This window comes from Bidens hawaiensis, unplaced genomic scaffold, assembly GCF_021521415.1.
Source record: "Bidens hawaiensis isolate Kalapana, Puna unplaced genomic scaffold, B.hawaiensis_p1.1 tig00082641_1, whole genome shotgun sequence".
In the NCBI taxonomy this organism is placed as follows: Eukaryota; Viridiplantae; Streptophyta; class Magnoliopsida; order Asterales; family Asteraceae; genus Bidens; species Bidens hawaiensis.
In genome coordinates, this window is record NW_027503894.1 from 15,371 (window position 1) to 37,103 (window position 21,733).

Genomic DNA, 21,733 nt, shown 5'->3' on the forward strand with positions numbered 1-21,733 from the left:
CTGTTTATGCCTCCGTAAGTAACCGAAACCCAAACACACCAAACCCAAATACCTGAACCCAAGTAGGTGAACTGCAAGTTCCTCGCAAACGAAGACATAATAAGAAGCTTGATGATGGTCAAACAACTACCGAAAGGGTTAAAAGAAATAAGTGGGAAGCGGATGAGGAATCGGCGTTGGCGAAAGTGTGGATCGACTCATCCGAAGAATCGGTTCAAGGTAAATTATAAAATTATTTATATACTAGTTTGAGGCTCGTGTATTACACGGGTAATTGTTGAAAATTTTAAACTTTAACCATTAAGTGAAATACATTCAAAAAATTGATTATATATTGTTAATACAATTACAATTAAATTAAAATTACATAAATTACATAATTAAGATTACACAAATATGTTACAAATAGGTAAAAACTTTCTTTTACACTACATTTGTGATGGTATTAGCAGGTATACATTGTTTATCAAAAATCAAAATCTTTAGTCCATGTCTGCTTGTAACTATTAATAAAGTAACATATAGACCTGCTTATAACTCTTGATATAGCCATATATAGTTGTCCGTCTGACAAAAAAGGTTTTCCAAGTACATACCAACTCTAGATAAATGATAATATATATCTATGATACTAATAAAAAAATATTCATACACATAAAATATCATGTTATTTGAGAATATCTGCTCCTGTTTATAAAAAAAAAACATGATTATCTCAAAAACCATATACCTGAACTTTGATGATATAATCATCCTTAGAATCTTTACGATTTGAAATTGATTGATCATGATAAATTTGTTGTTATTAATATTCTGTGTATGACAAATGTTTTAATTTACTTTATATTTTACAATTAAAAATTGTATAATCAAGCAAAATAAAAACCGAAAATTTAAATATAACAAAATGATTTGTTTGTTTCGTATGAATGTAATTGCCAGGAAAATAAAAAATACATACTAACATTAAAACCATGTTCAAATAATAGTGATTATTCTGAGTTAGAAGAATATTATAAGATTTAAAGTTGCATAAAGTGAATGTAGCGATTCTTATATATAATCGTTGAAAGTAGGACTGTCACTTTTACCCGTAACATGAAACACGAACCCAAACTAACCCGACCCGAAAAACTTGAACCAAGAAAATACTAATCAGAACCTGAACCGAAGTAATTCGGGTTGGTTCTTGGATCCGAATTCTAGGTTTCGGGTCAACCTGAAAACTTTTAGTTTTAAAAGCATATGTATTTTTAGGTATTAAAGGCTAAGCCTTAGTCGTTGACGTTATCAAAATTTAGTCCAAGTTGATTGCTCTCATTCCACATATTATGAATCGAATGTTTATTGTTTATTATTTTGAATATAAACCATAATAAACACTAATGACTAATCGTCTCTTGTCAATCCATATAGAGAATACTTATTATATGTAGTAACGAATTTAGTTGGAATAAACTTATAATTTTAATGTCATATATTGAAATGACTTAAAAGATAAGGACCATATATGAAAATTGGTTAAAAAAACGTGAGGAGGGCTATGGTATTGACAAGTGGCAAAAGTGGTAGGCTTTTATTAGAAGAGATAGATAGATAGATAGATAGATAGATAGATATTTCATGTTTTTTTTTTGTTAACTAATACTAAGCTTTTATATGTATCGAATGTGACGGTAAATACAGCCCTGATTTTTGGGATGAAATACGTACTAAGTTCTTTGCTATAATGGGTCGAGGTCGCTATCGTGGGGATGATTCCGTCTCCAACAAATGGAAGACAATGCGCACAAAGATGAACAATTTCTAAGAAATTCACAACCGCGTTACAAACAATAGAGGAAGCGGCACATGCGATGTCAACATCATTGAGACATGCTTAAAACAATTCAGGGCCATTTATAATGCACATTTCACAACACCCGTCTCGATCATTTATCACGAGCAAATCCATTTATATTAGATCCGGTTTTGAAAGACCTACAAGAAAACTTTGAAGTTTGTGATCTCTAATATTTGCTTCGCACAACGCCTTTCCGTATTAATTACTATGTCCAAACTCGTAGTCCCCTAATTGGAACTAGAGGTAGAATGGGGCCTCGTCATATTATGTGTGTGTGTTTTTTTCTTTTTGTAGCATGATATAATGATATAAGCAAAAACATAACAATGGCATTGTGAAGAAACACTAAGTGACCCCGAGTAGATTATGGATAATCTGGGGGTTAAGTAATGTTTCCCACGAGGGTTAGGTCCGGCAAAGAATGATGTTCTTCAGATGACCTGCAAAACAGACACCGTGAGCTCGTCACTGAGAAGGGGGGGGGGTTCCTCCTTGTGACCACCTCCGGCGTGAGAATCAGACTAGATTGCTCTGAATATAAGTGTATATTGAGAGAAATAGCTAGTGAAGGTAAAATACAAGATGATCCTACCGTTCCAAGGTGTTGGAGTATTTATACCCGAAGGTAGGTTTCCAAGCAGGTACAGCCAGCTGTATAATATTCATGTTCTACCAACTATGGGCTACGCACGTGCCATGCTGGTTGGTGGGTAGGCAGCGGCTGATAGTGACAAGGCCGGCTGTGTACTGTTCCCTTTCCACCAACTGCAGGCTATGTGCGTGCCACGACAAGGGTTGGTGAGTAGGCAGCGGCTAATAGTGACAAACAATACTAGAGCATGCTCCTCGTACTGTTGTCGGTGAGCTGTCACCCTGTGATTGGTTCATGGGCTGCTTTGGTCAGATCTTGTCTATTTTGTCCATACCTTGGCAGGTATAGTACAAAAGATCTTCCAGAAGCATACGGACTGGCTCATTTGGGCGGGAGTATTCCCGCCTTGCTCATTCCTTCAGGTGACACTGAATTATTGAGAGTTAGTGCCTTGTGCGTGTAGCCTTGCTATTAGTGCGGGTAGCCTTCCCTGATGGCTTGTATCCGCAGCTGCGGGGACAGGCGGGGTACTTCACCATTGGGAGGCTTTCCCTGCGGGAACAGCTGGCGTACTGCGCGTAAGGTCTTCATCTCTGAGCATGGTGGGTCCTGCGGAACCAGTTGGTCCTTGCGCAGACGTCCCTCATCAAGGTGAGTCTTGCGGGTCCAACTGGGCTGTGCTGGGACCTACCTTTTCATTTATTTACATAAATGCATAATTAAATCAAGTAAAAACCTTTAGAATGATTCATTAAGAAATTAATTTAAGAATTTACAATTACTTGCACAAGCATAAGATTCAAGTTAATATCTTAATATATTTTTATACCTCTAAAATAATAGAAAATTTTCAAAAACATATTATGTTTCATGCATAATTGACGTTCGTTGCTAAAATCCGTGAATTTTTTTATTCAAAATTTAATTTTAATCATAAAAAAATCAATCAGGTTGACCATTTAGTGACGACGTTGCTAAAAATATCAATTCGTTGGATAGAACCTTGACCGGCGACATTTTGCCACTTTAGCGTCAAGATTGTGATGACAGGCCGTCGCTAAAGGCTATGCAGGAAACATTAGCCCACATGTTTACAAACCAATGTGAAGAGGTAGGTCCCAGCACAGCCCAGTTGGACCCGCAAGACTCACCTTGAAGAGGGACGTCTGCGCAAGGACCAACTGGTTCCGCAGGACCCACCATGCTCAGAGATGAAGACCTTACGCGCAGTACGCCAGCTGTTCCCGCAGGGAAAGCCTCCCAATGGTGAAGTACCCCGCCTGTCCCCGCAGCTGCGGATACAAGCCATCAGGGAAGGCTACCCGCACTAATAGCAAGGCTACACGCACAAGGCACTAACTCTCAATAATTCAGTGTCACCTGAAGGAATGAGCAAGGCGGGAATACTCCCGCCCAAATGAGCCAGTCCGTATGCTTCTGGAAGATCTTTTGTACTATACCTGCCAAGGTATGGACAAAATACACAAGATCTGACCAAAGCAGCCCATGAACCAATCACAGGGTGACAGCTCACCGACAACAGTACGATGAGCATGCTCTAGTACTGTTTGTCACTATTAGCCGCTGCCTACTCACCAACCCTTGTCGTGGCACGCACATAGCCTGCAGTTGGTGGAAAGGGAACAGTACACAGCCGGCCTTGTCACTATCAGCCGCTGCCTACCCACCAACCAGCATGGCACGTGCGTAGCCCATAGTTGGTAGAACAGGAATATTATACAGCTGGCTGTACCTGCTTGGAAACCTACCTTCGGCTATAAATACTCCAACACCTTGGAACGGTAGGATCATCTTGTATTTTACCTTCACTAGCTATTTCTCTCAATATACACTTATATTCAGAGCAATCTAATCTGATTCTCACGCCGGAGGGTGGTCACAAGGAGGAACCCCCCCCCCCTTCTCAGTGACGAGCTCACGGTGTCTGTTTTGCAGGTCATCTGAAGAACATCCTTCTTTGCCGGACCTAACCCTCGTGGGAAACATTACTTAACCCCCAGATTATCCATAATCTACTCGGGGTCACTTAGTGTTTCTTCAATAAAGATTTTGTCACCTTCGTGGGTAACGAGCTAAACCTTTGCCGCCAAATCTTGGATGCATCCACGCCGCAATATGAGGATTTCCCGCTAGTTATATTAAATATAAGTTGTCTTTTAAGCACACGTGCATGACATAAATAGACTTAAAATTTAATTATGCGAATCAAGCAAGAACACATAAATATTTATTTGGGAGAGAATTCCATAAATGGTCATATGATTTGAGTCAAATTTTATGCATAGTCCTTAATGTCTAAAACTTGCATGTAACGCCTCTAATTATCAACTTTGGTTTCATTATTGGTCCAAAAAGATGACCCAGTTAACTTTTGATGTAGATGTTGCACAAGAGAGGTAGTTTGGTGAATTTAATTCTTTCATTTTTCTCTCTTTCCTCTTATATAACAAAAGTTAGTTCACAAATTTAAATCAGGGTCCTAATCCGAACTAAATTCTAAATTGTTGCATGTCAAATAGAATAACTCAACCAAAAGAATAGACCAATTGGTGAGGTAACCAATTTGACTGTTAAACCCCAAATGAATTGTCCATACAAACAATGTGGGACTAGTCTTATACTTTGCAATGGTTTCGGTCCCTAACATAAATTAGGTTTTTTAGAATAACTTCATAATAAAAAAACACGATTATTTGAAAATTAAAATGATAATATATATTTTTTTTTATTTATCGACGTGCCATTCGATTATAACAGTTGGTTAATGAACATAAGACTTCAAATCTTATGATGTTTTCGAGTTCATTTATGAAAAGAAAAGCAAGAAAAAAAAAGTATTCTTTTTTTATCTTCTCTTTTGACATCATCTATTTCTCTTCAATTTTCGTTCCTTTCAAATCTTTACAATTTAAAAGATACAAATCCTCTTATTTTACTCATCATTTTATCTCCCATCCTCTTCTTTTATTTCTTTTAATGAAACTCGAAAACACCTTTTTTTTATTTTTTCCTTATTTTTCCTTCCTTAAATAAAACTCGGAAACACAACATATTTTTTTCATCTCTCATTTTCCTTCATTAAATGAAACTCGGGTAGGTTTCTAGTAATCGAACTATTTTGGATCTAAAGATATTGTGTTAATTACTTAGGTGGAACAATAATAGCTAAAATACGAACCTCAGGATTTATAAAATTTCAAAAGAAAATAAAAGAATTGTATTTTGATTTAAAAGAAGTAAATAAATCACTTTCCTTTCGGTATAGCAACAAACCAGGGATTAGAAATCTGTTCCTTTTTTCCTTATTTTTGAAATTTGAAGGAACCTTCATATCTTAATTATTTTAGTTTCATATATACATTTGTTCGATCCACATATTCATCAAATATGTTTTCTTTGAAGATGGCCAACAAGAGAGTTGAAGGAACAGCAATTGGAATTGATCTTGGTACAACATATTCTTGTGTGGCTGCATGGTTTGATAAGCACAACCGTGTCGAGATCATTCCTAATAAACAAGGTAACAGAATCACTCCTTCATGTGTTTCTTGGGATGGCATGCAACTTCTTGTTGGTGAGGCTGCAAAAAATCAAATCACCAAAAACCCTAACAACACTGCTTTTGGTAAGTTCCTTCTATAATGTATTTTCAACCTTATTTACCAGGGGAGGCTCGGTGGGTGTGTGAGTCGCACCACTGGCCGGGGCACATAAGTTTCAAGGGCACAAACTTTTTATACATATTACATATATATGTTTTTTAGTGTTAAAAATAAGGTTATTTGCAATGGTTTATGAGATAATTACATGCTCAGAATGGTTTCTACTTATAATACATCGGTCGATAAAAGTTTACATTAGCGAATACCAGTAATTTTTTTTTATTTAGGCTCGGCTGAGGTATTTAAATTCTCGGAGACGGCCCTGTTATTTACATTCTTATGTTTGTATTACATTTACAAGTTTTGTGTTTTTTCTTATTCAAATAATGTGCAGATGTTAAACGTTTAATGGGAACCAGATTCAATGATGGTGTAGTGAAGAAAGACATTGAAACTAGACCTTTTAAGGTAATCGAAGGGCCAGCGGAGAAGCCAATCATTGTATTTGAACACGAGTCCGAAGAAAAGAAGTTTTCGCCAGAAGAGATATCGTCAATGATTCTAAGAAACTTGAAAGAGGCTGCCGAAGCGTTCCTTGGAACAACTGTTACGGACGCGGTCATAACAGTTCCTGCGTATTTTAGTGACAAGCAACGCCAGGCGACCATGGATGCCGGTGTGTTGGCAGGCCTTAATGTTTTGCGCTTGATTAATGAGCCAACATCAGCAGCAATCGCCTACTGTCTAGATAAGAGTGCTGATATTGATATTGATATTGATATTGATAGTCCTAATGAGAAGAATGTGTTGGTATTTGATTTGGGTGGAGGAACATTCGACGTGTCGCTTCTTGAGATCACTAAATCCGGTACCATTACTGTTAAAGCGGTGGGTGGTGATACTCGTTTAGGTGGAGAAAATTTTGACCAGTTAATGGTGAATCATTGTGTTGAGGTATTTAAAAAGAAAGAAAAGATTGACGCGAGTGAGAATGCAACGGCAAAAATGAGGTTGAAAATTGCTTGTGAGAAAGCAAAGAGGGATTTGTCGTCGACACCACAAACACCGATTGAAATTGATTGCTTGTGCGAGGGAACTGATTTAACGATGAAATTTAGTAGGGCAAAATTCGAAGAGATAAATGCCGGTTTCTTCAACATGTGCATTAAGCATGTGGAGAATTGTTTGAGAGACGGAAATATGCATAAGCGCGATGTTCATGAAGTGGTGGTTGTTGGTGGGTCGACGAGGATTCCTAAGGTGCAACAAATGCTGACGGAGTTTTTTGATGGGAAGCCACTTTGCAAGAGCATTCATGCAGATGAAGCTGTGGCTTATGGTGCTGCGGTGTTGGCTGCAAACTTAAGCGGACATGGGAACAAAATTGTGCGGGATTTAGTACTATTAGATGTGACCCCTCTTTCTCTTGGCATCAGTGTTAAATTAGAACACGAAATGAGTGTTGTGATACCGAGGAACACGCCCATACCTACCATCAAGGAGCAGGTTTATACCACTCTCTTTGACAACCAAGTATCGGTGAACATTATTGTATATCAGGGTGAGGGAAAATATGTCAAAGAAAATATATTTCTTGCCAAGTTTATTCTTCATGGCGTCCCAGCAGCTCCGAAAGGCGTAGAAAAGGTTAAGGTTCGGTTTAACATGGATAGTAATGGTATTCTTAATGTTTCGGCTGAGGTGATATCCACTGGTAATAAACGAAGTATCACGATAGCTAGGTGAAGAGGTATGTACCCGCCTCAACACCAAGCAAGGCGGGTCAACCCACAAGATAAACACATTATGAAGGCACAAAGCCAAAACCTATGCGCATGGCGCATACAAAACATGCTCAGGCATCATATGCCCAGGCACACATATGCTCGCGCATCACATATGCGCGCGGCGCATATCACATGCTCGTGCATATCACATCTGCCCAGGCACACATATGCTCGCGCATCACATATGCGCGCGGCGCACCAGCGCGCGGCGCATATCACATGCTCGTGCATATCACATCTGCGCATGAAATATCTGCGCGTGAGAATAAAGAGAAGACCTCGCGCATCCTCAGGATGGGCGCATATCACACATGCACATAATCGACCTCGTCCTTATCCAAATCAGGATTAGGGCAACCTTGATTGTGCACGTCAGACAACCTTCCAGAAGGCATCTTTTTAAGGAATAAGAATATGCTGATGTTGACAGCTGCCAAATGAAAGGTCGACAACTCAGCATGACACATGTGCTACCACGTGATTACAACCAACGAGAAAGCGCCAGGTGTCCCAGAGGACACGTGGCGCAGTGCGATTGGAGGAGGCCAACGAGGTTGAGCCTAATCAGTGGAAACCCTAGCACTATAAATACAGCATCAACTCCACTTTGATGGACACATTCATACTCAATCATTGACAGTTACAGACACATTGATTCACATTGAAGCATATTCAATCACACAATCATACAGAGTAACATACAGTATTCAGCTATTAAGCAATACTCTCCCAATTCCCTCACTCTCACATTATTATCTTCTCCTACACATACTTATTCTCACGCCGGAGGGTTACCCCAAAGAGGACCCCTCTGTCCCTTTCTGAGGGGTAAGTAACGGCGCTGTTCATTTTGTAGGTGGAAGAACACTGATCCAGAAGAACCATCGGTGAAATAGTATAATCACACCCGAGGAAAGTTGATCTGCTACCAGTGAGTAGATCCACGTTTCTTCATTGGCGCCATCCGCTGTTACATCGGCAATCAGATCTAATCAGATCTACAAAAAAATCAATCACCATGGTTTCTGGTATTCGTAACGTTGATCAAGCTCTGGAGGATATTGAACGTGAGGGTGTTAACGACGGACAGCAGGTTCTGAGGGTTCCGCGTGATTCTACGCGTACCACCAGCAACCGTCCCTTCGTCACAACCCCTCACGGCCAGACTGAAACTCCTCCAGACGATCTCGCGTTACAAAATATGGCCGGCGCGAAACTGAAAGGACCAATGGGTCCAGAAGAAGAAGCAAATGATCCGAATGAATGGCTCATAAACGAGCAGCGGCGTCTACTGGAAAAGTACAATGAAATGGTCAAACAGAAAAAGCTAGCCGACCAAACACAAAGGCAAGCGTTTGATAAGCAGACTACAAAAAGGCCGCGCGCGCCGGAAGAAGGACATTCTGTTCACACTGCACACACTGAGTTCAGTGATGAAGAAGTGCATAGCATGAGGAAGACACGGGATACTCATGCAGGAGGCTCACAGCTCCGCGCGCCTGTGAACATGGCGCCTGGAGCCAGAGCAGATCTGGATCTGCACATGCCGTACAGCCCACCGGTCAGAGGGCAAGTGGACGTAACCACACCCTACAGACCAGCCATCCTGGTAAAACACTCAAAGTTTACTGCGCGCATCGCGCAGGCTCCCATCCAGCACAAGACCAAGATGCCAAGTGGTCTGGGCAAATATGATGGCACAACAGATCCAGATGACTTTTTGCAAGGTTTCTATAACACGGGAAACCTAGAGAGCTGGACGATGCCAACATGGTGTCATATGTTTGCTCGCTGCCTCACAGGCGCAGCGCGGGTATGGTTCGAGAGCTTGCCGACTGGGCAAATTGATGGGTTCGAGGAACTATTAGAAAAGTTCCAAGCCCACTTCGTACAGCAGCGCAGGCACACGCGCGATCCTGATGACATCATGCACTGCGTACGCAGGAATGATGAAACGATTGAAGATTACATCACTCGTTTCAATCAAGAGTCCCTGGCAATCGGGGGTATAACTGAGCAGCTCCTGCGCGTGGCCTTTATACAAGGCGCGCGCAGTGATCAACTCCGCCGAGCTCTCGTAAGCAAAGATGGTATGCCCACCACTTGGGCAAAACTAATGGAAGCCTCGCGAGTTTTCGCGAGAAATGAAAAACAGATTGCCCAAGATAGGGCAAGAGAAAGAGCGCATCAGGCTGAATCACCGCGCAGCAAAGAGAAGAGGGCCAAACAGAACTCTGTATGGTCCAGGTTGCAGCCAACAAGTTTTTCTTCAGCAGAAAAGCAAGCGCAACCAAGCTCACCCCAGCCCCAAAAAGATGTTCGTAATCGCGGGGATGGTGACAAGAGGGAGGGCGGCAGAGATCCTAGCAGACCTCTGCCAAGAATATGGACTCCACTCACTAAAACACCTTCACAGGTGTTAAGTACTGAGAATGTTCAATTCAAGCCCCCCAAGCAACTACACTACAAGGGACCGCAAAACAGTGGCAAATATTGTGAATTTCACAGGTCCCCGGGCCACAACACCGACGCATGCCATCATTTAAAGGATGCGATCGAGAAGGATGTAAAATCAGTCAGGCTGGCTCACTTGGTGAAAAACCAAAGAATAGAAGATGAGCAACCGGAAGGAGCCTCTGCCAGCAAGAAATACAAAAGAATCTGTGTGGCTGAGGGGGGACGACAAGGGCAGACGTCAAAAAAGAGAAGCGCGCAAATCCACGGAGATTGGCGCGAGCAGCAAGTCATCTTCCCAAGAATCAGGGGAGGCCCTTCAATAAGCAGTCCTCTCGTCATCACCACACACATTGCTCATTACGAAGTGTCAAAGGTCCTGGTGGACACCGGAAGCGAATCTGACATTATGTATGAGCAATGTTTCAGAAAGTTAGACCCGGCAGACCAAGCGCGGCTCGAAATTGTGAACGCACCAATCTGTGGTGTCTCAAATGAAATCATCCATCCCCTAGGCCAGATTCAGTTTGAACTAACTATGGGGGATGATGAGCACAAGCGAGCCGAAGTTGTCAACTTCTTGGTCTTGCCCACCACGTCATGCCACAATATGATCCTGGGTAGGGGAACGATTGCCCAATTTAATGCTGTACCGTCGCCAGCGCACGGCGCATTGGGGTTCCCTACACCAACAGGCGTAACATTTGTTTACCGCGATCATTTGTGCGCAGTGACAAGTACGCCGCGGGAAGGGAGAATGAAACTTCCAATGGCGGACAATGCCCCAGAGAAGTGGATTTTAAACCCAAAATTCCCAGAGCAAACGGTCACAATTGGCGCTACCATTTCAGACGAAACGAGACTGAGAATGAAAAAATTGCTCACAAAATACACGTCGGTTTTCGCGTGGCAACACTCCGATATGACGGGGGTCCCGCGAGACTTGGCGCAACATTCTCTTAACACGTTCAAGTCGGTGGAGCCAATTGCTCAGAAAAAGAGAATCATGGGGGATGAAAAGGCGAAGGCCATGAATGAGCAAGTGGAGGACCTGTTGCGCGCAAACATCATCCGCCCGATCCGATACCAGACGTGGGTAGCCAATCCTGTGATGGTAAAGAAAAGCAACGGGTCATGGAGGATGTGTATTGACTTCAAGGACCTCAACAAAGCATGTCCGAAAGACTGTTACCCCCTCCCAAACATCGACGCAAAGGTGGACTCCGTGGCGCCATTCAAGCTCAAATGTTTCCTGGATGCCTACAAAGGCTATCACCAGATTCAAATGGCACCACAGGACGAAGACAAGACTGCCTTCAGAACCGACAAGGGTGTTTTTTGTTACACAAAAATGCCCTTTGGTTTAAAGAATGCGGGCGCAACCTATCAGAGACTTATGGATTCGGTTTTCAGTGAACAAATCGGAAGAAATCTAGAAGTCTACGTTGATGATTTGGTGATCAAGAGCAGGGAGGAGAGACAAATGCTCAAAGACATCGAGGAAACTCTTCAGCGCCTAACGGAAGTTAACATGAAGCTCAACCCGAGCAAATGTACTTTCGGCGCGGAAGAGGGGAAATTTCTTGGTGTAATGGTCACTAAGGATGGTTTCAAGGTGAACCCTGAAAAGGTGGAAGCCATCCTTGACATGCCTTCACCATCCACCATGAAAGAGGTTCAGAAGCTGAATGGTAGATTGGTGTCAATCAACAGGTTCCTAGCGAACCACGCCAGCAAATCTACTCCATTCGTTAACACTTTGAGGAATTGCTTGAAGAAGAGCCAATTCAAGTGGACGCCTGAGGCTGAGCAAGCTTTCAGTGAGATAAAAGAATGTCTCATAAAGCTGCCCGCGCTCACAGCTCCACTCCCTGGCGAAACCCTTACATTGTACTTGTCAGCTGGAGACCGCGCCATCGGCGCAGTATTATTGGTGGATCGCAAGGGGATCCAAACGCCAATATACTATGTGAGTCGGGTGCTGACAGACCCTGAGACGCGCTATTCCATCATGGAAAAGTTAGTTTTGTCACTAACACACGCGTCGCGCAAGCTTCACAGATACTTCAATGGTCATCCGATTGAAGTTCTGACAGGTTACAACATCCAGCAAGTCTTGCGACGCCCCGCGCTCTCCGGAAGGCTGACAAAGTGGGCGCTGGAATTGGGTGAACACACGATCACTTATAAGCCCCGTCCAGCAATAAAGGGTCAAGTTTTGGCGGATTTCATCACGGAAATCCCAGAGGGAAAGATTGAAGAAGCTCAGCGCGAGGTAGACCCTCCGCGAGCAATTGATGAAGAAGATGTTTGGAGGCTATTCACTGATGGAGCCTCCAACAGCGAAGGGTCCGGCGCAGGCCTCAAACTGGTGGACCCTGATAATCATGAATATACTTATGCTATTAGGTTGGACTTCAAGAGTACCAACAATGAGGCTGAGTATGAAGCCCTGCTGGCTGGTCTGCGCATTGCGCGCAAGTTTGGAGTTAAAAGGCTAGAGGCACATGTTGATTCTTACTTGGTAGCTGCACAGGTCAATGGCCTTTATGATGCCAAGGAGAACACCGTGCCTCTATATCTAGAGCAGGCAAAAAAGCTCGTTGAGCAGTTTGACTTCTTCAAAATCATACACATCTCGCGCAGCGAAAACAAGTCCGCTGACGCGTTGAGTAAGATGGCATCAACTAATTTTGATCACTTTGGCAAAGATGTCAGGGTGGAAGTGAAGAGCAACCCGTCAGTGCAAACGCAATCGGTCCTTGTAATTCATACAACCCCTTCATCCTGGATAACTCCAATAATGGAATTCCTGAAGGAGGGGACGTTACCGGACGATCGCGCACAGGTGAGAAAGATAAGACACAAGGCGCAGAACTATGAACTACTTGATGGTACATTATATCGACGCTCTTATCTTGGACCGCTCATGAAATGCCTGGATGCTGAAGAAGCAAGCTATGTGATTAGGGAGATTCACGAAGGAATCTGCGGCATACACGCTGGCCCGCGCATGGTGGTTGCCAAGGCAATGAGCTCGGGCTACTATTGGCCAGGCATGTACTTGGATGCGCTAAAAGAAATACAAAATTGCAAGGCATGTCAGAGCTACGCGCCAAACACCATGCGGCCAAAGAACAACTTGATTCCGGTGACCTCTGCATGGCCTTTCCACAAATGGGCCATTGATATTGTGGGGCCCCTGCCGCAAGCGCAAGGGCGAGTGAAATTTTTGGTAGTGGCGATAGACTATTTCACAAAATGGGTTGAGGCCAAGCCACTAGCAAAAATCACAGCTGAGGCGATGAAGCAATTTATCTGGAGCCACATCATTTGCCGTTTTGGCCTTCCTATGGAAATTGTGAGCGACAATGGCAAACAATTCACTGACAGGAAGATATCCAGCTGGCTCAAAGAATTGCACATCAACCAAATCTTCACTTCGGTCTACCACCCTCAGGGGAATGGCCAAGTGGAGCGCGCGAATCAAAGTTTGTTAAATGGGCTGAAGAAAATGTTGGAGGGAGAATCCCATTCTTGGGTCGAAGAGTTACCTAATGTCCTGTGGGCGCACAGGACATTAAGCAAAACTAGCAATGGCGAATCCCCGTTCAGCCTAACCTATGGGACAGAGGCTGTGATCCCAGCAGAAATTGGATGCCCATCCCATAGGGTACTCATGATGAGCAAGACTGATAACGAGCGCGAAAGAAGATTGGACCTTAACTTGCTTGAAGGGCGCAGAGAAGCGGCTATCATCAATGAAGCCAGATACAAGAAAAAGCTGGAAAAATATTATAATCAGCGCGTTAAAGAGTGCCACTTCAAGAAAAATGATTTTGTCCTTCGAAACAATGAAGCTAGCCGCGCAATACCCCCAGGAAAAATGTCCCCCAATTGGGAGGGACCTTATCAAATTTCAGAAGATTTGGGGAAAGGCGCGTACACTTTAAAAGATTTGAAGGGAAAAAAGATACCGCGCGCGTGGAACGCGGCACAACTTAGAAAATGCTTCATGTAAAAGTTCAAATATGTAATCAAGGCTTTTAAGCCATCATGAATGATGATTCGCGCTATCTTTCAATATTTGTTCTATTACCTTTGCATACATGTTTCACACTTCCTTTATTAATTTGGAGCAATATGACAACACTATATTGACTTCAAAACGAAATAAAACGAAGTAAAACATACATGCGCGAGCCTTAGCTCAAACGCGTTAACGAGTCTTAACTCTAAAACGTCAGGGCCTTAGCCCAAACCTACGAGCCTTAGCTCAAACACGTTAATGAGTCTTAACTCTAAAAACGTCAGGGCCTTAGCCCAAAACAAAGAGCCTTAGCTCAAAACACTCACAAACATCCATCTTACATCCCGCGCAGCCTGATCATAAAAATCCTTAAACACAACTAAGGCAAAGTACATGCCATATCATAGTTGTTAAGGTCTCAGGTCGAGGTCGCGCGCGGAATCATAGTGGATATCTGAGTAACACATGCTGACATGTAATGGCTAAAACTCATACTTCCATATTAAAACCGCGCGACCTCGACGCGCAAAAAAGGAATTGAGAAAAGATATCGAGCATGTCAGCATAAACAAGATACTGCGAAACCACTTACAAAATAGGACTATGGTTAAGTGAATAATTTCCTTACAACCTTGTTCTTATTTTAACGTGCAAGCATATCTTATATCTATACAAGCAAACATGAAGAGATGAATGGAAAGGCGCAAGATGTGAAAAAGGGAAAACAAGTTTCATTTCATAGCATTGAAATTTACAAGTATGATGGGTTACAAATTACAAGTATAAAAAATAAAAATAAAATTAGAAAGATGAAGGGCTTCTCAGGTCTCCACGTCGACGTCAGCCACTTCATCACCCTCATCATCTCCCTCAGCATCCGGCGCGGCCCGCTCCTCATCTCCGAACTGACCATAGTCAAGTTCTTCCTCCTCAATGGAGTCTTCTATCACGACGGTGTCAGGAGCAGATTCTTTCGCCGCGCCAGAGCCGCTGGCAGGGGCAACATCCCCCGCGCCACCATCATCGCCACCAGCCCTCTCGCATTCATCGAGCAACTTCTTTAGCGCGCCGAGGTCGGGCTGGTCAGCAAGCGCAGCAATCTGCAAATCAATAGAAAAGTATTGAGTACAAAACACTTGGAAAATTAATCAAGAAAAACTCATTAAGGTCAAGGTACCTGAACAAGGATGGGGATGGGAGTACTCATATACTTCTCCCCCACAGCGGCCATGTCCGCGCAGGCCGCGTCGCTCTTGTAAGGGTACTCGGATGGATTCTTCTTCAACATACCATATTCGTACCCATCCGTAAACCCTTCAGCTCGACCCACCAAGCGAGCGGCAGCATTGCAGTCCATCACAAGGGCCTGAAACTCGGCGGAATATTTCATCGCCAAAGCGCAACGAGTCACGCCCTGTGACACCAGCCATTGGCGATCCTGCGCGAGGCCAGCAACAGACGTCTCGAGGGCAGGAACCTGTGAGTTTAATAACTCAACAGTTTCCTTGGTCTTTTTTAGTTCCTCTTTATCAGACGCTGCCGCCGCCAATATTTTTTCTTTCTCCGCCTGCGCAGCATCAAGTGCTTCCTGGCTGGACGCTGCCGTCGCCAAGGCCTCATCTCTATCGGCCTGCGCGGCCGCCAACTCCTTCTTCAGGCGCGCGACCTCACTCTCCAGTGATGATTTCTCAGTGATACTCTGGACGATAGCTTGGTCACGCGCCTCAGCCTGCTGTTCCAAGACACGCACTCTCCGCGCGTACTTGGCAACTTCGGCCTCCGCCACCTGCTGCTTCTCCCGCGCAGCCTGGAGCTCATGCCCGCGCTTTATAAAGGCGGTGTTGGCCCTTGCTCTATTTTCGCTGAGCTCCGCCTGGAGTTTCTCAGCTCGTGCGCGAGCATCAGAAAGGTTCCAGGCAGCCACCTTAGCCTCTTGCTGGGCTGCCACAAGAGCATCGCGTACTTTAATATAATCGCGATGAAGCTCTTGGGAGGCAGCAAAGAAAGCTGACCCAGCGAAAATGTGATCGTTGAGCAAGTCAGCGCGGGTGCGCTCCTCCTGATACCTCCTTTCAGTAGGAGGCACGGCATGAGCCCAGAAGTCCTCGCATACGCCCATGGATTGGAAGGAACTGTCTTCATTAATATTCCATCTCGGGCGATAAACGTGGTCACCTTCCTACAAAACACAAGAAATGTTCTAAGTCATAAAACATACTTATATGGAGGTACGCGCAGCGGAGCAGCAAATTAAAACATACCTGCGGGGATGAAGCAGAAAAGTCAGCGCTAGCCCCACCTGAAGTCTGTGCTGCGAAGTCATGTGGCATCGCAGGGCTGGCGCGGTCTCCCAAGGAGTCCTCAGCTTGAGCCCCCTCATCCTCCTCATCTTCTTCAATAGGCCTCTTCTCCTGCGACCTGGAGGGCTCCAAACCAGCCTCGCGGAGAGGGCTGCGCGTAGGAGGAGGCGAGGGAGGTCTCGACGCCGCCAGTTCGGCGCGCAATACGGCTTCCTGCTCCTTTGTAATCCCAATAAGGGGAGACTCAGCACTAGCAGGAGCAGGACCAGAACCAGCGGCGCCGGCAACGGCGCCAGGAGTGTCGCCAGCAACTTGTACGCCAGCTACAACTCCTATGAACAAACCAACAAGGAAAATTGGTTTACGACTAAATCCAAATGAAAAAATTCAGAAGACAAATGTGCAAAACATACCTTGGCGCAATTCTGTTCGCGCGGCGAACATCGCCATAAAGTTCATTCTACCCTTCTCAGAGGGTAGAACGGGGGACTTCGAAGCAGACCCCGGCGCAGCCTCAGCACCTTGTGGCGCCTGCGGCTGATCTGCAACCGTCGCCGGTCCTGCAAACATTCAAAGGAGCAAAGGTTTAATAATAATTCAATCAGATGAAGATAAGCAACGTATACCTGTCGCAGGCGCGGCACTGCTTCTCTCTTCAGCCGCGCGAACGGAGGAGGTGACGCCACCATACCTCAAGTGGACAGGAGGTCTGCCCACTTTCACAGGCAGGGAAGCTAAAGAACCCATGGTGGTAAACACCTGGGTTTCCTTAGGTCCCTTCGTTTGAGCATGGGGATGAGCGACAGGGGTGTCATCTTTCTTTTGTCTCTTACTGCCCCCTGCGCCTGATTTCCCCTTAGCTTTGCGCTTTAGTAGGGGCGCCTCCTCTTCCACCTCCTCCTCCTCCTCCGCGAGCTCCAGCTCGTAGTTCTCCAGCGCATCTACAATACATGTAACACAAGTGTTAGCAAAATTTGGTATTCTCAAGGAATAAACATAAGTGTGAAGGCTTACCAGGCGCGTCGCCATCAAAGTCAAATTCCAGATCCACTGGGATGAACATGTCATCGAAGCGATCTGGGAAACCAACCTCCCCAGCGCCAAGCGCGACGGAGCCACCCTCCACTTGATCATCATAAGCGGCGTGGATATAATCCTTGGTGACTGCGCAAAAACAAGTCAACTGATATCAGAAAAAGAATTATGTTCGCGCAGAAAAAGAAATAAAGCAATGAAATAAACTTACACAACCCGTCGACTTGGATAACGGGCACAAGTGCGCTGTCGGTCCACAGCTTACTCATGCCGACCCCAACCAGCGCCTCCTCGCGAATTTTCTTGGCGGGGGATGGTTCGGTGGTCAGTTTCTTAACCCAAGCGCCGGTTGGGTTCTTAATAACATCCGCATCCGCGGGCGCAGAATCGATCGCGCGCATCGTCATGCGGATGGGGATTACACCAGCCCTAATGTAAAAGAACCTCTCAGACCAGTCATGAAGGCTCTTGAATGAAACAGTGGAGCACTTAACCTTCTGACTGCGAGGAATAAAGGAGATCCAAGAATCTTGGATCTTGGGCTTGTAAAAAAATTGAAAGCGACGAGGGGTGGGCTCCTCGCGCTGTGATTTGCACATGAACTCGAAATGAGTCATGCGCACAAGTCCAAACGGATGGACTTGGGATATATGAATCCCGAAAAAACGTAACACCGCGCCTACAAACCTTGTCATCGGAAGACGAAGGTTGCAGTGGGTGAAAAAATGGGTGTACAATGAAATATAGCCGGCAGGCGGGTCCGCCGCCGTTTGCCCGGCCCCAGGCAACATGCAGCCAAACAGGGTGGGAAAACCCTGAGAGGCGATGAGGCTGTCGAGATCGACCTGCCTCAATTTGCAGGGGATTTCATTCCACCTTTTGGTGGCCTTGGTCCTCCCTACTTCCTCCGATGTGGTCTCAACAACCCTCTTCCCCTTCCCCTTTTGCTTCAGTGTCGACATTACCACAGATTTCACACGGCGTCTTCGAGAGGCAATAGAGGTGATTGAGGGGCTAGACGAGTCTGAACTATCAGACATACAACTGCAGCAGCAGATAATCGAAGTTTCGAAACGATGAAAACACTCAATTCAGAATATGAAAGACAGAAATTTGAAAATTAGTAACAATGAAGATGAAGATAAAAAATTTCCTAAGGACCTGCTTTTATAGGCCCAGGAGAGAGAAAAGTGGTAACTGATGGGATTTCACGCGCCCCCACTCGCAGGTGTAAGCCAACGAGGGCGCGGCACGTGTCCCAAACACTGTTGAGGGGACATAAAAACGTAACGGACCTGCCACGGAGCAGAGACGCGCCCCCACTCGCAGGTGCAAACCAATGAGAGCGCGACACGTGTTCCAGACAGCTGTGCAAGGGGACATGAAAGGCAACTGTAGCACCTCGAGCACACGAAACGTCTGACACGTTTACGGCGCACGACACCACCAACCAACCACGTGTTTGGACCCTTCGTTTCAACCAAATGGATAGAACTTCGCGCAACCATGAAAACAACCAAGAAAACGACAAAACCCCTTTAAAAGACCAAATCAGTAAGTCTAATATCTATCTTACCGCGCTCGCGCGAGATAAGACACACATTAGACTGGGGGGGGCTTGAAGAGGTATGTACCCGCCTCAACACCGAGCAAGGCGGGTCAACCCACAAGATAAACACATTATGAAGGCACAAAGCCAAAACCTATGCGCATGGCGCATACAAAACATGCTCAGGCATCATATGCCCAGGCACACATATGCTCGCGCATCACATATGCGCGCGGCGCATATCACATGCTCGTGCATATCACATCTGCCCAGGCACACATATGCTCGCGCATCACATATGCGCGCGGCGCACCAGCGCGCGGCGCATATCACATGCTCGTGCATATCACATCTGCGCATGAAATATCTGCGCGTGAGAATAAAGAGAAGACCTCGCGCATCCTCAGGATGGGCGCATATCACACATGCACATAATCGACCTCGTCCTTATCCAAATTAGGATTAGGGCAACCTTGATTGTGCACGTCAGACAACCTTCCAGAAGGCATCTTTTTAAGGAATAAGAATATGCTGATGTTGACAGCTGCCAAATGAAAGGTCGACAACTCAGCATGACACATGTGCTACCACGTGATTACAACCAACGAGAAAGCGCCAGGTGTCCCAGAGGACACGTGGCGCAGTGCGATTGGAGGAGGCCAACGAGGTTGAGCCTAATCAGTGGAAACCCTAGCACTATAAATACAGCATCAACTCCACTTTGATGGACACATTCATACTCAATCATTGACAGTTACAGACACATTGATTCACATTGAAGCATATTCAATCACACAATCATACAGAGTAACATACAGTATTCAGCTATTAAGCAATACTCTCCCAATTCCCTCACTCTCACATTATTATCTTCTCCTACACATACTTATTCTCACGCCGGAGGGTTACCCCAAAGAGGACCCCTCTGTCCCTTTCTGAGGGGTAAGTAACGGCGCTGTTCATTTTGTAGGTGGAAGAACACTGATCCAGAAGAACCATCGGTGAAATAGTATAATCACACCCGAGGAAAGTTGATCTGCTACCAGTGAGTAGATCCACGTTTCTTCACTAGGAGTGGAGATTCGTCTAAAGATGAGATCAAGAAGATGGTGAAAAGGATGAAGCAATGAAAAGATATTAAGGTGTTTCTATTGCAAGGTTTTCCTATCAGTTAAAACCTAATGATATTTAATGTTTTTTTATTTTCTTTTGTAATTCAGTTTGATGGTTCAGTTGCTCTCTCTGACTCAACCATGGCTAGTGGTCATTCATTAGCTGTTATTGATAATTTAGGTTGCTCACAAGGATTTATGTCATAGAGAAAAGATCCGATACAATAATGTCTTAACGTACAATAGAGATACGTGAATCCATTTTTTCATGAAATCGATCCATGAATCACATCCATACATCTCGGAATCGTCAATACATATCCAATTAATCATTGGTTCACCGAAAAAACAGTTTTGGATGGTTAATCGATCAATTTTTCACTTTTTTTCACGAAAACCGTTTTTTAGCGTTTAGGTTTTTGGTTGAGCATATTAGGTTTTTGCCTTTAAGCGTCTCGCGTACCTATCGTACGTTAAGGCATTAGCATACAATAATTGCACCCTTATGTCATAAATGCATGATATTAAGTCGTAAGCCAAACATGCAAAACACATAAGGTGATTTTACAACAGTTTTGATTAGAAATTTTATTTTAAGTTCATCAAGGCCGTCGATCCTGTAGTAAGTGTCATGAGTCATATATGGACTTTAATTCATCGGTTGCATATGTGGGAGAATATAGACAGTGTTTTCTTGTTTCCATCTGTTCTAGCTCGAAACCAAATTTGAAACAGAATATCGATCATAATGATACCAACAATCGCCTGTACGTGTCATTTATAAGTTATAACTAACACCAACATATTTCTAGTAGTGATCAAACTTAACGAACATGCGTGAATCTTTGTGGGTGTCTTGCCCGTGGTGAAGAGCACCTAAAGTCGTCCCATGTAAATGAAACATATATGAATATTGTATTCTTGTTTACTACTCCGTAATAAGCAATATTTTCTTTCCAATTAAATTGAATTAGGACTTAGGAGGTTACATGAAGAAAAAATTCACTAAAAGGTAACCAAGTTTTGTAATTGTTTAATTCAAGTACAATAGAATCTTAAATACATATATATATATATATATATATATATATATATATATATATATATATATATATATACACACACGTACATATAATAGAATAACTCATAGTAGCGAAGCTTGGACTTGGGTATAGGGGGGCTGAAAGTCATGTGCCCTATTGATGTGTAAACTCATATTTATTTTCCTCTTAGTTGTATATTGTTTGGTTTCTTAGTTATCTTGGTTGCTTATCGTGTACTATAATGAAAATCAGTGTACTATTTGTCCAAAGCTCGAAGCCACAACAGAACTAAAGTACTCTTTGCTTAGAACCCGTTATGACCCATAACCTAAACCCAGGGGCGAAGCTTCATTGAGGCCCGGGGT

At 44.1% G+C, this 21,733-nt stretch overlaps 1 protein-coding gene across 1 annotated transcript; it reads left to right on the forward strand.

Moving 5' to 3' along the window:
- Window positions 1-6,432: 6,432 nt before the first annotated feature.
- Window positions 6,433-7,804, forward strand: LOC143607449 (heat shock cognate 70 kDa protein-like). The gene has a single exon (XM_077082893.1). The coding sequence runs from the start codon at window positions 6,467-6,469 to the stop codon at window positions 7,802-7,804; it is 1,338 nt and encodes a 445-aa protein (XP_076939008.1). The 5' UTR covers window positions 6,433-6,466.
- The last annotated feature ends 13,929 nt before the right edge of the window (window positions 7,805-21,733 follow it).

Excerpts from the sequence above, each read along its gene's own strand:
- LOC143607449 (XM_077082893.1), top strand. The coding sequence starts at position 6,467 with ATGGGAACCAGATTCAATGATGGTGTAGTGAAGAAAGACATTGAAACT.